At 38.0% G+C, this 18,582-nt stretch overlaps 1 protein-coding gene across 2 annotated transcripts in view; it reads left to right on the forward strand.

The window, feature by feature from the left end:
- Positions 1 to 18,582, forward strand: part of tnpo1 (transportin 1) — a 29,356-nt gene that overhangs the window by 5,085 nt on the left and 5,689 nt on the right. Inside the window, exons 3-20 of one of the 2 annotated variants that reach the window (XM_052102610.1) lie at positions 309 to 458; positions 1,012 to 1,118; positions 9,075 to 9,208; positions 9,583 to 9,664; positions 10,276 to 10,398; positions 10,714 to 10,832; positions 11,013 to 11,073; positions 11,196 to 11,367; positions 12,102 to 12,254; positions 12,366 to 12,591; positions 12,769 to 12,940; positions 13,119 to 13,205; positions 13,436 to 13,543; positions 13,935 to 14,093; positions 15,771 to 15,858; positions 15,962 to 16,060; positions 16,239 to 16,334; positions 18,395 to 18,470. In XM_052102610.1, the coding sequence (XP_051958570.1) occupies positions 309 to 458; positions 1,012 to 1,118; positions 9,075 to 9,208; positions 9,583 to 9,664; positions 10,276 to 10,398; positions 10,714 to 10,832; positions 11,013 to 11,073; positions 11,196 to 11,367; positions 12,102 to 12,254; positions 12,366 to 12,591; positions 12,769 to 12,940; positions 13,119 to 13,205; positions 13,436 to 13,543; positions 13,935 to 14,093; positions 15,771 to 15,858; positions 15,962 to 16,060; positions 16,239 to 16,334; positions 18,395 to 18,470 (2,212 nt within the window). The remainder of the gene's footprint in view (positions 1 to 308; positions 459 to 1,011; positions 1,119 to 9,074; positions 9,209 to 9,582; positions 9,665 to 10,275; positions 10,399 to 10,713; positions 10,833 to 11,012; positions 11,074 to 11,195; positions 11,368 to 12,101; positions 12,255 to 12,365; positions 12,592 to 12,768; positions 12,941 to 13,118; positions 13,206 to 13,435; positions 13,544 to 13,934; positions 14,094 to 15,770; positions 15,859 to 15,961; positions 16,061 to 16,238; positions 16,335 to 18,394; positions 18,471 to 18,582) is intronic. The other variant, XR_007968476.1, reaches the window with a different exon arrangement.

Raw genomic sequence — 18,582 nt, forward strand, 5'->3', positions numbered from 1 at the left:
GAAGCCAGTCCCTTTACCCTGGTCTGATTTCAGGTCAGAGCTTAGCTGGAATTACCTTTTGAATCTATCTTTTGTCAAGCCTCAAGTCACAGAACGTGTTTAGAAATGGCACTGGTTCGTCTACCAAGACTTCTTCCTCTCTTTCTTTTAATTAGCCTGAGGTCCATATGAAATAAAACAGAAGGTCCTTTATTAAGCATCCACAGGACCAGTTGATGTTTTTTCCTTTAATGCAGGTGTGATCTGTTCCCAGAACCCTATTTTCAACACTGACTGAAACCAGTGCTTGTCATCTCCCTTTCTCATAGATGAGCCTACTCGCTCTCTCAGTGGTCTCATTCTTAAGAACAATGTTAAGGCCCATTACCAGAACTTCCCTAATGGTGTCTCGGACTTCATCAAAAATGAGTGTCTGCAAAACATTGGAGACTCCTCACCGCTCATTAGAGCCACAGTGGGTGAGTATGGACTGGCAGTTCATTTAGATTCTGGCTCTTAGCCACAGTTCTCTAGTTCTAAACTTTATTATGCCTCTAGGGTCTGTCTATGGTTTTGTGTTGTTTTTGAATAAAGATTATTTATTGATTGTATGGCTGTAGCATATGCGTAGTTGTAGGTGCATCAGTATTGGTGTTGTTTGGATTAGCCATTTTTTTTTATTGTGATTAGTCTGTGGTAAGGTCTGCAGTGCTATGTTTCTATGGTTACCCAGTCAGTATCATACAGAACACATCATAAATTGTATCATTCCTCCTAATTTTTATTTTATATTTTACATTTAGTGGGAAAAAAGTGGTTGCCCAGAAAGATAGAAATACAATCATAAATCTTCATCTAATTGGTATCATTTCTCAATTTTGTGTGCTGTGATGTTCTGATATGTGTTACAAAGATTACTGAAACTGATTTTCAGTGTAGACAGTAGCTTGCGACAGCTGGTTATGTAAACTGTGGTACGGGCCAAGCTAAATGGTACATTTTATGACAGTATAATTAATTTCTGTTCCTCAGGTATTCTGATCACAACCATAGCCTCTAAAGGGGAGTTACAGAACTGGCCAGAGCTTCTGCCTGAACTCTGTTTACTACTGGACTCGGAGGACTATAACACTTGTGAAGTAAAGACACCAACACACACACGCAATATTGTTTTTCTACTCTTTAATAATTATTTACATTGAGGTCATAACATAAACAAAAGTCAGAATTAGACTGTTTTATAAGATCATATTGATCATGGTTGGAGAAAATACTAGACTTTGAGGAATATTCCAGGTTCAGTACAAGTTAAGTTCAATCGACAAAATATGAGGCATGATGTTGATTACCACAAAAAATTATTTCAACTCGTAATTCCTTCTCTTTAAAAATAGCAAAAATTGAGGTTACAGTGAGGCACTTACAGTGGAAGTGAATGGTTGTTTAAAGTTGTTTAAATCATCAATTTCATAGTCATTTTGGGTTTGTTGACATTACATCGTCATGGCAACGAAGTTGTAAAACTGGATATAACTTTACACAGAAATGGTTCAAGCGATTTTATTACACTAAAATCATGTTTACCCTAGGGGTGATCAAAATCTTATATCACGATAGATAACAAGTAATCACGATAACGATACATATCACGATATAGTAAAAGTTTTCTGGAAAATCTGAAAAATTGGTTTATATATAAAATAAACATATTGTCAGTGAATTAAATAATTTATAACTTAAAGCTACTTCCTCTTTATTTTGAACTTGACAAACAATATAAAAGTAAATAAATAAATTAAGATCAACTTGTTTTCAAAAATCAACCTTACCAAAATGCTAAATATAACAGTCAAATTTTGGTTTAAAAAATTGTTGACCAATATTATTGTTATAATTATAAACTTTGCTCAAGAATCTTAAGATCTTCTCAAAGCAATGCAACAATGAAAATAAACACTTCTTGAAGAAAATAAATATCACTTCTTGCTAAATAAATAAATAAATGACCGAATTATTACAGAGTTCATCTTTTGGCTTTCATAATGTTCTTTTGCATACTTCATTTTGAGGTGATAAAACAGATTGTTGTATTACAAGTGATTATCATTGTGCGAATCACAGATGTTGCACCTTTTTAAAAACAAGCTCCTTATGGAGTCTTCCCATTGGTTTTCCTGGGTCAAAAATGATTGAGTAACACAAGTGATCCTGCTCGGAGCCCTCCTGTCTCTGGAGCACAAATATCGCACAGCCTGCTGAATTCTCGCACACTTTGGAGCTCCAGAAACAAAGCAAGCCACTGTCATGTGAAACATTTGCATGTCAGATGAGGAGAAAATTTAGCACGTTTAAAGTGCCAAACGTGTGGTGAAGGTCACTAAATTTGCTTGGCCGGCTGCAGAAAATGTTGCTTTAAAAACCATGTCCATGTTTCTATAATTCTCTCAGTCTCACTGAGAAATAAGCCCATGCTTCGCACATGGATATTTACATATTGCGATATACATTGAACATCGATTGACACTTTATATTGACGCCACAATATGTATCGTCATATTGCTCAGCCCTAGTCAACACACATATAGTTTACGTCTTGTGGTTATACTTTTGAAACAGTGAGTATTTTAACGTTTACAAATTAGCCCCATTTACTTATATTGTAAGTGACTCACTGTAATCCAGATTTTTGCTTTTTAAGAAAAGGAGGGATGAGTCGAAAGAGATTTTTGTGGTACTCAACATTATTTAAAAAAATGCTGTTGATTGAGCTTAACTTGTATGAACCTGGAATATTCCTATAAAAATGCAATAGAGAGAAAAGAGATCATTAATATTTTTACATTATTTAATTGTGTAATGTTTGTGTTTTAGGAAAGGCTTGCAATTGGACATATTAAACATACACATTATTCAGTGTCTAGTTATGTGGGTAAAGGCAACAAAATTATCCATTCATTTTCAGTGTTCTGCAGTTCAAGGACCAGTAAATGAGAAGTGCATATATGCCACTGAGCACGTTTACATGTACACCAATATGAGGGTTACCAAAAATATGCTTATTCAAACAATCCGATAAAGCCATAAAACTGCCAGTACATGGGATTTGAAATCATAAGGATATTCTCTACATTTGATGACAAAACGTAATTTTGTAAACACTTTGCATAAGCTGATAAGAATGCAGATGAAAACATGAAATTGGTGTAATTGTGCAAAAATCTACCTGTGTCGATCAGTTTATACATAAACTATTTATGACCTTACTCTGATAAAGGATAAAGGCATTTACATGTCCATGTTGTCAGCGTATTAAGCATAATTGGTGTAAGATCCTGCATGTTAACATTATCATTATGTGTCTATACTAAAGTTGATTGGGATGTCTTAAAACTGAAAACATACTGCTAATAAATAGTAAGAAATACTGACTATTTGGACACTTGGGCAATAACATACGCATTCGAGTATGAGAGATTTTTTTTGGCGATTCATGCATGTAAGTGAACTTGCTTGAGCCGTAAGTATCTGGGCTCAAGGCTAATAAGGTAAAGGCTTGGCATTAGGTCAGTATGACCTGTAGTAGATCACCTTATCTGAGCACACATACTATCTCTGCTTTGAAGAATCCATGATACTCATTGTCTCTAAAGTTTGCATATTTGAGGTTTGACCTGTAATCAGAGCTGTATGTAAACTCAAGTGCTGCTGGGCTTGTTTGGGAGCAGCTTTCTTGTCCTGCAACTTCACAGGCAGTGTTTGTGTTAGGGTTGAGCAAACATAACATAACATAAGCCCAATTTATCACCTGAGATGCTACTTTTATTTACTTGCATGCTGTAATGGTAGTTTCACACAAAGAGCAAAGAGTCACTGAACTCACAGCACACACAGTACAATGCCCTGCTCTGTGTGACTATGAGACACTTGCTGAGCAGGCTTGTTATCACAGATTGAGGTCAGTTATTTTCTACTGTGGAGATCAGATCTCAGACACCCTTACATGCTGTGCACACTTTCAGGCTTTTCTTTCCTTATACTATGTGTATATGTGTCCACTTGTGCTATGCATAATATTTTTATTAAAGGAAATGTTTATATATATTTTAAAGCTTAAGTGTGTAATTTCTCTGCCATTAGTGGCAGCAGATGGTATTGCAGAAATAATGACAGTTTTCAAACAGGTTGAATGTCACACCATCTGCCTATAATTATTGGCAAATCCTCACACAGCATGCAGTCTGAGTATTTATAATATGCATCTATAAATAGTAGTGTGTATGACCCTGTAAAAAAATCAGTTACATCAAAGCTAGCTGTCATACTGTAGCCAGCTACTTGGGTAACTCACACATGCACATCAACTTACACTGGCATGCTGAGTAAGAGAATTGCAAGCCTGCCCATGTGCTATGAATAACATAAAAAGTAGGCAACCTATAGCCTTGTGTGTATGTGTGTAACAGGGACAAAGTGTCCATTCAAAACTATGCTCCTCTGGTTTGGTAGCAACATGTGGCTCCTCATGTTTCTATATGAAGTCTGAAGCAGTCGTGAGACTTCAGACATCTCCAGAATGTTTGTGATGACTTTATTTAGCTTGGGCATAGAGCGCTTTTGACTGTAAAATGGGTTTAACGTGCAGAGATGACATATGCTATCTAGATGGCATGGTTTAGATATCCCTGACCTTTCATGAATCACTGCTTATCGGCTGAAAGAGGCCAAGCGCCACATCGGCCGATACATGAGAAAGCTGATACAAAAATGTAAATGAGCGTGATGGAAATTGCTGATAAGCTAATTGTACAGTTGTAGCATAAGTTTAACTGGAGACCATAGTTTGTTGTGAAATATTTTTCTGCGTTTTCTCTGAGTGGTAATTAGAATATAACTTTTTAATTATGAAATTATTGTAAATTTATAATATGCTTTTCTATAATGTATTTAACGGCTTCTCCATGATGTGTCTTAAATGCGACCTTTGTTAGCTTGAGAAATAGGCTTACAGTCTCTGATACACCTCTGTGCAATACATGATTGCATAGCTTACATACATGAAGACTATGTGTTCATTAGATATTGTGATAGACTTGAATGCTTTTTTTGACCTTGAGAATGCTTGAGGCTTCCTCTGTTCCTTTCTCTCAGCTTCCAGCTCAAAATGTGCCATCTCCAACCAAGTGCTAGCTGACTGTGGAGACGGTTGCCATAGCGGCAGTCAGGCCAGACTGCTTGTTGCCACGGCACCATTTGTGCTCGTGACCTGATTAGTTTCCTTACAGGTGGAATGTCTGTGAGATCTTGAGGAAGGTTGATGTATTGGGAGGGTGTCACAGTTTCCAAAATTTGGTTTTGGATTGTTCTCCATCAAATTGCTTTGAATCAGTTTTTAATAATTTTGAATGGTCACTGATTTAAACATCTATCAACCCATTTATTCAAATTACTTTTTTAAATGTTAGAAAGATGCTTAAGTCAAACATATTATTTCAATGAATGACTTGGATTTCCTAACTTTAGGATTTCTAACTTCCTAACCATTTTAACCATTTGCATTGATAGTGGAATGGTTATTTTTCATTGTGCTGTAAAATAGTAATCCTGGAACTCTCATTAAAGGGGTCATGTCATGAGGAATCAAATATTCCTTGATCTTTTGTCACGTAAGAGTTTATTGTACTATTAAAAACATTCAGTACATTTCAGAACTCTAGACAGTCCAAAAAGTGCATTTATCGACACTAAGCTGCAAAAACATCTTTCTCTACTTCCGTGACTACCCTACATCACTAGGGGACCTTCATTAATGCATTACCGTCTCCACATCAAGAGATCAACGGTCCCTCCTTTTACATCATCGCCTCTTTGGTCCACCCACTGGTGCGCAGTCATTGTGAATGATGAGGAGATAGCTGACAGGTAGCTGTGACACAGCCATTGCTAAACACCTAGAGACCATTGCTGCATTGTTATTTAACTAACAAAGAGATTGCAATGTCGTGGAAGATTCGAAAACATTGTGAAGTAGCCTATACATCCATGTGAACGATTTGTTAAACTTCAGTGTTAGGTGAACAAGCATTTTGTTTGGCTGATCACGTCCGTGATAAGAGCAGCACAAGCATAGGTAGACGCGTACACACCACCACCTCAGAGTTTGACAGATGCGCCGTGTTTTTTTTTTCTGAAGGCCGACAGACATCTAGCTCTAATCGCTCTTCCAAACCAGGGGTAAGGTATCCTTACTGTTGCAGTGTATGGTGCAAAACTTATTTTCTAACTGTTTTATTTTGCTTTATATACGAACATGACTTTAATATGTTGTAAAATCGCCACAATGTTTGGCTATTAGTAATGTACAAACTTGCTTTATGATATCTGTTTGAATATCTCCTATGTTATTTACTGTCAGTTGCTTATCAGAAAAAGAAAAAAGACATTAATATCACATATAGCACAGAAAGAGTGCAGCAACTCTCTCATCTATGGCTTCTCATTTTAAAAACTTATTTTTACTTCATCCATTTTTTTACTACGTCCATTTTACTTGCATTCTTTTCTTTGCATCCTATCGGCTCCCTCTTAGTATACAATGAAAAGATGCAAGGAAAGGAAACGAAGAATCCAAGTGAAATGTATTTATAAAATGAAATGTCCTGCTTATTTAAGCGTAATTTCAGGGCGTCACCTTTGCGCAGCTGCATTCCTTCTGAGCGCTTGCCATTATGTTGTTCAAATTTGATTGATTGAAATATTGAGAATAAATCCTAATAATTCAAGATGCTCTCTCGAAGTAGGTGACAATTACAGTTAAAACAGCGGTGAAACATGAATTAGAACTATTGTGTCAGATGAGAAGGGGGAGGAGAATTTATGCGTGCATCAGGTGCAGAGGTGGGTAGAGTAGCCAACAACTGTACTTAAGTAAAAGTACCAAGTCTTTAAAAATGAATTACTCAAGTATAAGTAAAAGTACAGTTAATAATTACTTGAGTAAGAATGTGTCGAATTAAAAGATTACTCAAGTAGCGAGTAACAAGTTACATTGCAAAGATCTGATTATTAATTTTAACACCTTGCTTGCATGAACCATCTTTCCTTATGTCATCCTTTATACCCACTGTTACAGTGATGACATTAAAATTATTATATAATTTATACACCCTCTTGTTATAAACCAGTATGATTTAGACACAATGAACACAATTAAGGAGATGCTAGACAGAATTTTAAACTCAGTCACCATTCACTTCCATTTGTTTGTCATTTTGAAAGTGAATGGTGACTGAGGATATCAGTCCCTAACATTCATCCTAACACCTTGTTTTTGGTTGCAGAGAAGACGAAGACACAAAGGTTTGGAACAACGAGAGGGAGTCTAAATGATGACAGAATATTCATTTATAGGTGAACTATCACTATAAATATACTTGTCAGATCCGATTTGAAAATTTGCAGAAAAGTTTTGAAAAGTTCCTAGCAATTATTACAGAAAGAAACTAAATGTCTCACAGGCTCAATTATATAATTTTTTATAACATTGTGTATTCTTAGTTATGAATCAAAGCAAGGTTGAGCAATATTAACGCCTAACTATCGCATAAACGTAACTCTTCATTTTCACTGTGTGAAACGAGTGACACCGCGCTGCTGTAAAGTTCAGGTGCTCTAAAAGGCCCGTTCAAAAATCTCTCAATAAATTACGCTTGTATTTTAAGGAATTTATTAATTTTAAGTATTTGAAATAGCACGATGTCATATTGTCATATTTTGTTTGGTTATAAAATATGCCCTAACGTTGGCATAATAATGAAAAAAAAGAAATGCGCCTAAAGACAACTCTGGGGACAAATATTACCTCTTAATAGAAAAGTTAGTTTCTGACACTAGTCTAAATAGCCTCTTTTAAAAATGCTTTAGCTAATAGTTACATAAATGCTATACATGCTCAAGAAAATAATAATAATAAAAAATGCTTCCCTAAAAGTCACCAGAATTAAACGCTTTCGTCTTGTTTTGCCAAAAAAACTAAAGAAAAATCTCTAAAGTAAGGGTACACTTCATTACTTTGTCAGATTTCTGTGTGTACCATGAGATGAAATCCTGCAGTCACCCACGGGGCTATGCCATCATTATTCCACATAATTATGGAATGAATTTTGTTTTTAAATATAATAGAATAACAAATAATAAAATATATTGATAGATGCATGTACAAAAAAAGGTGTTAGCCAATCATAACAATGTATATTGAAGTCTTAAAGGGGGCATCACAGAAAACAGCGTTTCAGACAGAGGGACAGAGACTGGGTGGAAAAAGGTCATTTAATATATTATAATATTTAATACTATATTATGTATATATTATGAACATTTTAAGTGAACTTTAAATGAAAATAATCAAGAAAAAAAACAAAATACATGACATGACCCCTTTAACTATCTAATTCCTGTTCAGGAGCTATGTTGACAAAAAAATTATCTGCATGAGCCACTTGCTACTGACAGCTGTGTGTAACTTTCAGGTAAGAGGCCTAAAGTTACTTGGTTGGTCAGCACCTGGAGAATGGGTGTGAATTGAGGTGACTTGCAATGATACTGAAAGTTATTACTGACAAGCCTCTGAAAAGAAAACTTACTGGGAATTTTTGAAGGTTTAAAGAGCTGAGCAAAACTTGCAAGTTACTGGTAGAGAACTGAGGATCTATTCAAATGGGAAGTGCCCAGGCTGATGAGAGGAGGTTAGGTGGAAGGCCAACTTGATTTATAGGGCTGGGGTTCACTTCTAGCGGCCCTCATTTACTGACAGGTTTGCAGAAGATGTAATGATTGGCAGTAGCAAACATTTCAGGCAGATTAAAGCTGTGAGCATCATAACATCATTCAGCTTCACTTCCTTTGAATGGCCTTTTTCATTTTTTAAATGATGTGCCTTTTTTTTTTTATTTTTATGTATGTCCTGTTTTCTATGTATATAGCATAATGCATCCATGTTATTGCTGTATGAGCTATACTGTCAATTGGAGGTTGTTTTTTTTTACTGAAGAGGAAATGTTTATAGTTTGTGTTCAATTCCTGTTGTGTTTCTCTTTTAGGGGGCTTTTGGAGCTCTGCAAAAGATCTGTGAAGACTCTGCCGAGATCCTGGACAGCGACATGCTGGACCGGCCGCTCAATGTGATGATCCCAAAGTTCCTGCAGTTCTTTAAACACAGCAGCCCCAAGATCAGGTAGGATAAACCTGCATTCCCTGGCAGAGGACAGCTGTTGGAAACCACTGCTGCTCACAGGAAACATCAATGCCCTTTGTGAGATGATGTATCACTCAGATATGACCAAATAAATTATATCATGTTACTTAAATACAGCTGAGAGTTTAGCACATTTTGCACCCTAGTTTGGCTGGCTGAAAATGTTGTTATGAATTCTTAAAACGGTTTAACTATTTTCAGCTATTATTTGTTTTCCAGAATTCTTTCTCTGAACACTCAAAGTTTTTTTCTAAGCATGTTTGACTTGTTTTCTGATCTAATTAGTGTATGAATTGCTTAGCAGTTTGACAAACTGGTTTTATATGTGCTGTGTTTATTTTTATCTATTGTAGATCTCATGCCATTGCCTGTGTGAATCAGTTCATCATCAGTAGAACACAAGCCTTGATGCTGCACATAGATCCTTTCATTGAGGTACACTGACCACTTAAATTACTTTTTTATTTAACATTTTTAAATGTTTATGTTTATTTGATTTATTTTTGTGATTCCAGTTTTGGATATTCAGTTATAAGCCTCATACACCACAGCTTAATACTGTTGTCAGTTCACATTTTAGTGATTAATCGTGGAGTGACGAATACATTCTATAACAGAATTATCTCCCAAAACAATTCAGGTATTGACAACCGCATTTTCATACATTCCACGTAGTGTGTACAAAATCGAACTGAACAACTACCGGTAGTTAATGATGTAATCACAGCAGTTCTGTCAGTGGCAGCTAACTAAACCATGCCAGATGGTAAAACATCTCTTTGCTCAAAAATAGCAAACACAAAACGGGTGAAAACCATGTTTATTGTTTCTCGTTCATTGGCGCAAAACACTGCATCATTGCTATGGTTTTCACTAGTCAATTATCATATTTGCAGGCATAACTTCTGTATGCTTTACACACATGGAATTAAAATTTAAATGCGATTGTCACTCCCGAAACTTTGTAGTATGTACGTTCCCATTTTGTAGTTATCAGGATTTATGTCATGTTTTTATTGTGTTTTTTTTCTGTCTCTGTGCCTCAGAACCTTTTTGCACTAGCTGGTGATGAGGAGCCAGAAGTGAGAAAGAATGTGTGCAGGGCTTTAGTCATGCTTTTAGAAGTCCGACTAGACCGTCTCCTTCCTCAAATGCACAACATCATTGAGGTTAGACCATGCCCCCTGCAACCGCTCATGATAACCTAAACTATTACACAACCATCAAATACATATCCATGCCTCAGTCTATTAATAATGTGCTCTGTGTACCTTGACTTCCCTAGTAATTAACTTTTTGCATAAAAGATTATCTATATATAACAATTGCAAATGTTTAGTAAATGCAAAAATTGCTTCTATCCTATATAGGCAAGTTGAGGTAACAGCAGCCTCTTGTGGACTTGTTTGGTGATAATGTTATATACTGTATGTCTTGAAGAAATGTCTTCATGTTTGACTGATCTTAAATCCTTCATTTCTCAGTACATGTTGCAGAGGACACTGGACCAGGATGAGAATGTAGCTCTGGAAGCTTGTGAGTTCTGGCTCACACTTGCTGAGCAACCTGTGTGTAAGGAGGTTCTGTCTGGACACCTCCCCAAGTGAGCACACTCACCAACACACAGTTTCTTTTTGAATTGAGAAACTTGAACAGCTCCAAATAACAAAGATCCATTTCCAAATTTAATAAACACAGTTCTGCAATGGCAGGGCATAACTGCTTATTTGATGCAGACTAAATGATCAGATTATCAGGATTAGTCTGTTCCCTTTTTTTGCAGGCTGACACCCGTCCTTGTCAATGGAATGAAATACTCAGAGATTGACATAATCTTGCTGATGGTCAGTTTCTTTCTCTCGGTTACTTATATATGCATACACACTCATTTATTTCTATGTTGTCACTACATGCTTAAAATGTCAAGAACATTATGAATTCCATTAATATTGTAATCAATTTGCAGGGTGATGTTGAGGAGGATGAAGCCATCCCAGACAACGAGCAGGACATTCGTCCAAGGTTCCATCGCTCACGCACAGTTGCTCAACAACACGAGGGTGGAGACTCCATTGAGGAGGAGGAGGATGATGACGATGATTTGGATGATGATGAAACTATCTCAGATTGGAATTTAAGTAAGAGAACTTGCAGAACAGTTTCACAAACACAAATGACAAAACCAAGTCCTTGACTCTGTTGCTCTGTGTGCTGTTTAAAATCCATCATAGCCCATGAGTTCTAAATTGAGCTATTCAGGCATGACGCCAATTTGTAGGCCATCTCGGATAGCTAGTTTGCCATGGGTAAATGGGACAAGCTTTGTAATCCTAATGTAGCAACTTGTTACTATTTATTACCATGGTTTGAAAAGGCTAATTCTCTTCCCGGTTTTAGGACTACTAACTGAACAGCAACATATGCCTGATTCTTAAAACCATCCATTATCTACAGGTAATGGACCCTTTTCACATTTCCGACATCCACTATTACTTTTCCTTGACTTTACAAAAGAGGGAAAAATAGAAAGTGGTGGATTACGACAGTCAGAAGAGAGAAACATTACATACTTACTCTCAATCCTTCAGCAGCTGTATTTGAAACCCCAACTTAGCAGTATTGACTTGGGTAATATAGCTCAAGGAATAATGTTACAAGTGAACACTTAATAATTAAAAAATGTAAAATAGAAAAAAGTTTGCTATATTTACACTACATAATACGGTGGAAATGTGTCCTAACGGTTTGTGAAAAGGGTCCATTAAACACTTAGTATTTGGTTTCAGCAGCAGTGGAAAAATTAAATTGACTTCTTTGAAATGAGCCACTGATTTTCATGTATGTCATAATTATTGTTCTATGGTGTGTGTAGGAAAATGTTCTGCAGCTGCACTGGATGTCCTGGCGAATGTTTTCAGAGATGATCTGCTGTTGCACATTCTTCCTCTACTGAAAGAACTGTTGTTTCATCCAGAGTGGCTTATCAAAGAGTCTGGCATACTTGTACTGGGAGCCATCGCTGAAGGTTTCAAACACATTAATTGCCTCATAGCATTAGCATTAAAACAAGTGACTTTAAAATCTTGAACGTACCCATGTGTTTTTTATATTTTTACTGATTTGATTTTTCTTGTAGGCTGTATGCAGGGAATGATCCCATACTTGCCCGAGTTGATTCCTCATCTGGTACAGTCCCTGTCTGATAAGAAGGCACTGGTTCGTTCCATCACCTGCTGGACTCTGAGCCGTTACGCACACTGGGTGGTGAGCCAGCCCCCCGACACCTACCTCAAACCCCTCATGACTGAACTGCTTAAACGCATTCTGGACAGCAACAAGCGTGTCCAAGAGGCTGCCTGCAGGTGAGGAAGTGTCATAATTTTGTGCTAATATAAGTACTCAAGCATGTATATCTGTTACTTTTAAGTCCGCACATCCTTTGTCAAATTCTTTTACTCTGTTTGTATACTCTGTATATTAAGATGATAATTTTCCCCCTATGACCCCGTTAATCTCTTATTCTCTCCCTACTTTCACAGTGCCTTTGCTACCCTTGAGGAGGAGGCGTGCACTGAGCTAGTGCCATATCTTGCTTATATTTTGGACACATTGGTCTTTGCTTTCAGTAAATACCAGCATAAGAACCTGCTCATCCTCTATGATGCCATTGGCACTCTGGCTGACTCTGTGGGCCACCATCTCAACAAACCAGTAATTTCACAAACAAACAAACACTTGTGTAAATGGCACCTATCTTCCTCTTTCAAACACATAGAATGTTACATGCAAACACACACCAAGGCTGACTGTGGATATCTAACATCCTCTCCCTCACATGTATGACGGCAGGGTGCTGTATGTGTTTCATATGTTTTTTCTGTGTGTGCAGGAATATATTCAGATGCTGATGCCTCCATTGATTCAAAAATGGAACCAGCTAAAAGATGAAGATAAAGACCTCTTTCCTCTGTTAGAGGTAAATAAACAAAATCTTAAGCTAGAAATAATTTAAATAGCTTTGCACAAATACAAAAACCCAACACCTAAACACTATAAACAAGGACTGTGTTTGGGGAAAAAACACAGTAGAAGAATTGTCCAGAATTAAATATAAAAGTGTGTGTATATACCTGATTATTGGGATTTAAAATTAGATCATCATAGGTGACCTATAGATATGTAATACTTTGTTTATTCTTCTTAAAGTGTCTCTCGTCTGTGGCCACTGCCCTTCAGAGTGGCTTTCTGCCATACTGTGAACCTGTCTACCAGCGCTGTGTTAACCTGGTCCAGAAAACACTTGGCCAGGCAGTGGTGAGGGACCTCATATAGTTCACCAAAAAAAGCAAACAAATATTGTAACATTCTAACTTAACACAATTAAAAAAAAATTGAGGCTTATAAAACAAGGCAAGCAAGGAGCAAGAGATGTAAGCAGGCATTTACTAGAAGACATCATTAGCCGCATGTCCTCTATCGGGCCCAATTAAGTGTGCTAGTGCATGCCAGGGCCAGATGCATTCCCACTGGTTGGCAACGCTGCAGGGCTATTGGTGGGAATGCAGATCGATTTTGGTCACGCGGCTTGAGGTCCGAGGCTGTTGGCCCTGGCTGACCAGTTAATTGCCTGGCCCGATTGTGGAAAAGCAGCTATTGTGGCATTTGAAACAGCAGGTTAGACATTTTTCTTCTCTCTGTCTCACAGCTATACCAGTCTCAGCCTGAGTTCTGTGAAGCTCCTGATAAGGATTTCATGATCGTGGCTTTGGATCTGCTCAGTGGATTAGCAGAAGGTCTCGGCGGGAACATTGAACAGCTGGTTGCCCGCAGCAACATTCTTACTCTCATGTATCAGTGCATGCAGGTAACCATACAAATCAACTTAAAAAAAAAAAACCTTTGCTACAAAAAATACTTTCTCCTATCCCTGTCTCCTAATATTCAGAGACAACCATAACTAATTATCAAAAAATTTGTTGGGAAGAGGTGGATGGCCCTACCTAACACAGAACAGACAAGAAAAAGGAATCAGAATTCCAAACAAACAGAAAAAATAAGGTAAGGTTCAAGGCAGAACTGGCAGGATGGACCATAGTAATGCCGGCAGGCCAGACTAGTGCAACGCCAGCAGGACGGACCAAGGTATAGAAGCTTAGCAGGGTTTGGCTGCTGGACTTGGCGGCTTCACCTGATTTGACTGCTTGACTTGATGTGGTAGCTTGATAAGACTTGGCTGCTTGACTAGGCTGGGTGGCATGACTTGGCCTGACGGCCCTACCCGGCCTGGAGGTCTGGCTATGTATAGCAGCTTGACTTGATGCCGGCATCTCTTGAGCAGGAGCGAGGACAGGCGGCTCCAGGACGAGAGATTAATCAGACAGGGAAATGGCCTCCATGGCCACGGGTGCTGGTCGCAGCAGGGAAATGGCCTCCGTGGCACTGGCAGAGACAGGGGAACTGGCACCTTACTTGGCTTCATTCTCCGCCGCACAGTTGGAAACATTGCAATAGGATTGACTGCCACCTCCTGGTGGTCAGCTGTGGCCTCCTCCACATCCTGACAGTCAGCAGTGGATAGAGCAAATTGCCTTTGGCGGCCGCAGGAGGCTGGACAGACTGGGTGGTGACCGCCGGTGACTAGAAAGGATCATTGACGGTCACAAGGGACTGGACAAGCTCGTAAATGGTCACTGGATAGACTTGTCGCCAGCCCCGAGGTACTGTACAGGCTTGTTGATGGGGGAACTGGACGGCCGCCATGGTCGGGTGCAGTGGCAGTGACTAGGGAATTGCAGCGGGAATGGCTGCGGCCTCCTGGCGGTCGGCAGAGGGCTTCCTCTGCCGACGTCATTGAGAAGCCCGAGAGGTGCCCGAAGAAGCTGCAGCGGACGTGGCCAATTAGACCAATTACCCAAGGGCTGGAACAGAGTTCATTAAAACGCCCATCATAACTCCGCTGGGTCCAAAGTTAGCCATATCGTTCCGTCGTGAATTTTGAAGGTCCCAAGATGCAGGATGGCAATGAAAGGGGTTTTATTGAAGAAAAATAAAACAACAAAAACAAAATACAAACAAAAACTCTCACAAGGGAGAAAACAAGAATAACAAGACAACAACAAAACTGAAAACAAACTGACTGGGGATAACTGGAAAAGACTGAACCAACATGACTGGACTGGAAACAAAACAACAATATGGCAGGTAAGATGAGACAAAGGAGAGAATATATAAAGTCATAGCAATGAGCCACAGGTGGTGCTGATCTGCTAATGAGCGAAGCAAATCAGCGTTGCCATAGCTGATTGCACTGCCGAGCACAACCAGTGAGAAACATGAGGGGAAAAAGGAAAACAAAAGCACATGGATGACCTGAGAGATGGGAGGAGGAAACATTTTTTTTGTGTAAAAACTGTGGTCTTGTTGCATTTTCAAAGCATTTGAAATACTAGCTATACTTTATTATAGCAAACAAGCTTGAAAAATTGCTGCAGCTTTGAACGGTTACAAAAATTATGATCTTTTGCTTTTTTTATTTTCTCAGGATAAAATGCCAGAGGTACGGCAGAGTTCATTTGCCTTGTTGGGAGATTTGACCAAAGCATGTTTCCAGCATGTCAAACCTTGCATTGGTATGCAGTCACACATGTCCTTCTTCAAATGAGAAAATTGTATTTGTGTTTGTTGATGGCATACATTCTAGGACATCAACTTTTGTTTGTTTTCTCTCTCTAGCTAATTTCATGCCTATATTAGGAACAAACCTGAACCCAGAATTGATATCGGTATGCAACAATGCAACATGGGCCATTGGAGAAATATCTATTCAAATGGGTGAGCAATTCGTCCTTTCACGCTTTTTCCTTAGCACCTTTTACTACCCTGTATGAACATTCAACCGCTTGTTTGTTTTTCTGCTCATCCATGCTTCATTCTATGATTTTAGATATACAATTAAGTGATTTTTAAAATGCTCTTTAGGGTAACATGCTACTTTCTCATCTCTGCTCAGGTTCTGAAATGCAGCCATATGTCCCATTGGTTTTACAACAGCTTGTGGAGATCATTAACAGACCCAACACACCCAAGACTCTGCTGGAGAATACAGGTACCATTTGAGGGGTGCTAAACCGGGCTGACCCCTCACAAGAGGTTTCCGTCCCCTCCTTTTCCCAAACTCCCCCAGTCCTCATTCTGCAGTGCTTATTAATATCCATACAAACTCCAGGAAGTGGACTTTACCAGGTCTGATATATATTAGAGCTATTTTGATGTGAATATTTTTACTCTTATACAATATATAACTGGGTAAAAAATTGTAAACAAGAACATGAGCAATTCCATGCTAATTGTTTTCTATATAAAAAGACTGTCTGAACTGAGTTTTGTTGGCATTCCTGTCCTCAGAAATTAATATAACAGACCTTGTAACAGTCCAGCCCATGGTATTGACTGAAGTGGATTAATCACACAGTAAGTCCTGTGTTAGCAATTAAAGTTAATATAGCTTAAATCATCCCAATGAAGTTGTAAGCGTCAGTCAGTGAGGTATTATGAACAATGTAGGATATGTCGCCTGTAAACTCTAAGATAGTCATGAGAGGATTATTAAATCCTGCTGTCTTTGATTTGACTGTTTTTACTTGAAGCTTTAAAGCTTCAATAATCTTTCATTTAATCTAAGAAAACTACTAAACTGCGTTCTAAATCTATTTTGTGGTGTTTGGATGAATGTATAGCACCTGTACCTCACAAATTATTTCCCAGTTACACTCCACTCTGATTGGACAGTACTAATTGGAGCTCTAGTCTGAGCCATAACGAATGCCCCCATTGATGCCTTTAGAAATTTTAAATGAGGGTGAAGTGTAATGCTCCTAACACACTCCCACAGAAACAAGGGTACTTGTAGGTGTGTTCCTGTTTGTCGATTTATTTCTGTTGTTTTAGTTACTTTTCTTTTTCAATGTGAATGCTTATCTGCCAATAGATGTTGAATGTTGTTTAGTTAAGGACGGCTAATGTTTAATGCAGGATTGCTGATAGATTATTCATGTTGCAAAGACTATGACCTTCTTTTAAAGAAAGCAGTTAAAATAAACAAATTCTTACTGACTTACACTTATGCCAATTTTTGTGCCTGCATTTCAAATCCGCGTCTAATAATATCTCCTTGATGGTGCAGAATTTGCATTACATTTTTATTAACCTCATCAATGTTAATATGTTTAAATAGATTACATTTCTAGTTAATGTTTAATTTTTGGGTATTTGACCAGCGATTTATCTACTACTACATAGTTATGTATACTAGCTAATACAATAATAGTAGACCATGCTTAATTCTATTTCAGATTCTTTGAATCAGCTTATCCTGCACTGAACTGCGTTCTCTAATGAGTCAATCATCTGCTTTCTGCATGTCTCATTGGACTGTTCATAAATGCCTGTCTTTAATGAGAATGTTGCGTAGTTTGTGTCTCTTAAACTTAGGTCTCCCTCCTCTGTGCCTCTTAAGATCCTGGTGGAATCTAGTCCTCTCCATGTAGTTTGCTTGGCGTAATATGCAATTCTCAAAGAAACAAAAGAGACAGAAAGAACGAAAAGACATTTCTGTTCTACTGAAGAAAGTTTTATGAGTTTAAGGGAGAAAATCTTAGGAAACAATTATGTTTTATGTTAAACATGTATGTTAAAAATGTGAAAATCTATCTTTAATAAATTGAATATGGAGTAAAAAAACATTCCATCAGTGCGTACTCATCATGATACTATCATCTTGTAGAGATGTTGCATGAATTGGGCAGAATGCTTACATTTATTGGATAGCAGAACATGAAAGTTGGTGCCAAATATTGATGAATGAATGATTATATGAATCTCTAACTTTGACCTGTAGAGAAGCTGTGTTTTCTAAGACTCCTCCCTTAAACGAGATGTATGTTTTTTTAGTGTCATACTTTACATTTGACCCTGTATTCTGAGGCTGTGAAGAGCACTAGTGAAATCTTGTGTTTATTCTCATACACAGATTCTGTTGAGTTCTGTTTCTGAGTTGTCTGTTTGTTTGTTTGTTTGTTTGTTTCTTTTTGTTTTCTCCTCCCCCCCTCATTCGCTCATGTCTTGGTTGGCGTTTGGTGCTGTATAACCGTGATTGCGTTACCTTAGCAATAACAATTGGTCGTCTTGGTTACGTTTGTCCTCAAGAGGTGGCACCCATGCTACAGCAGTTTATAAGACCCTGGTGTGTATTATTCAATCTTTTATTTCATTCATTTCCTCTCACTGTCTATCTTCTCTTTTTTCACCCAATGGTTCTCCTCCTTGCCCTCCCTCAATCTCTTAACCTTGTTCCA

The sequence above is a fragment of the Xyrauchen texanus genome, chromosome 3 (assembly GCF_025860055.1).
Source record: "Xyrauchen texanus isolate HMW12.3.18 chromosome 3, RBS_HiC_50CHRs, whole genome shotgun sequence".
NCBI classification, from domain to species: domain Eukaryota; kingdom Metazoa; phylum Chordata; class Actinopteri; order Cypriniformes; family Catostomidae; genus Xyrauchen; species Xyrauchen texanus.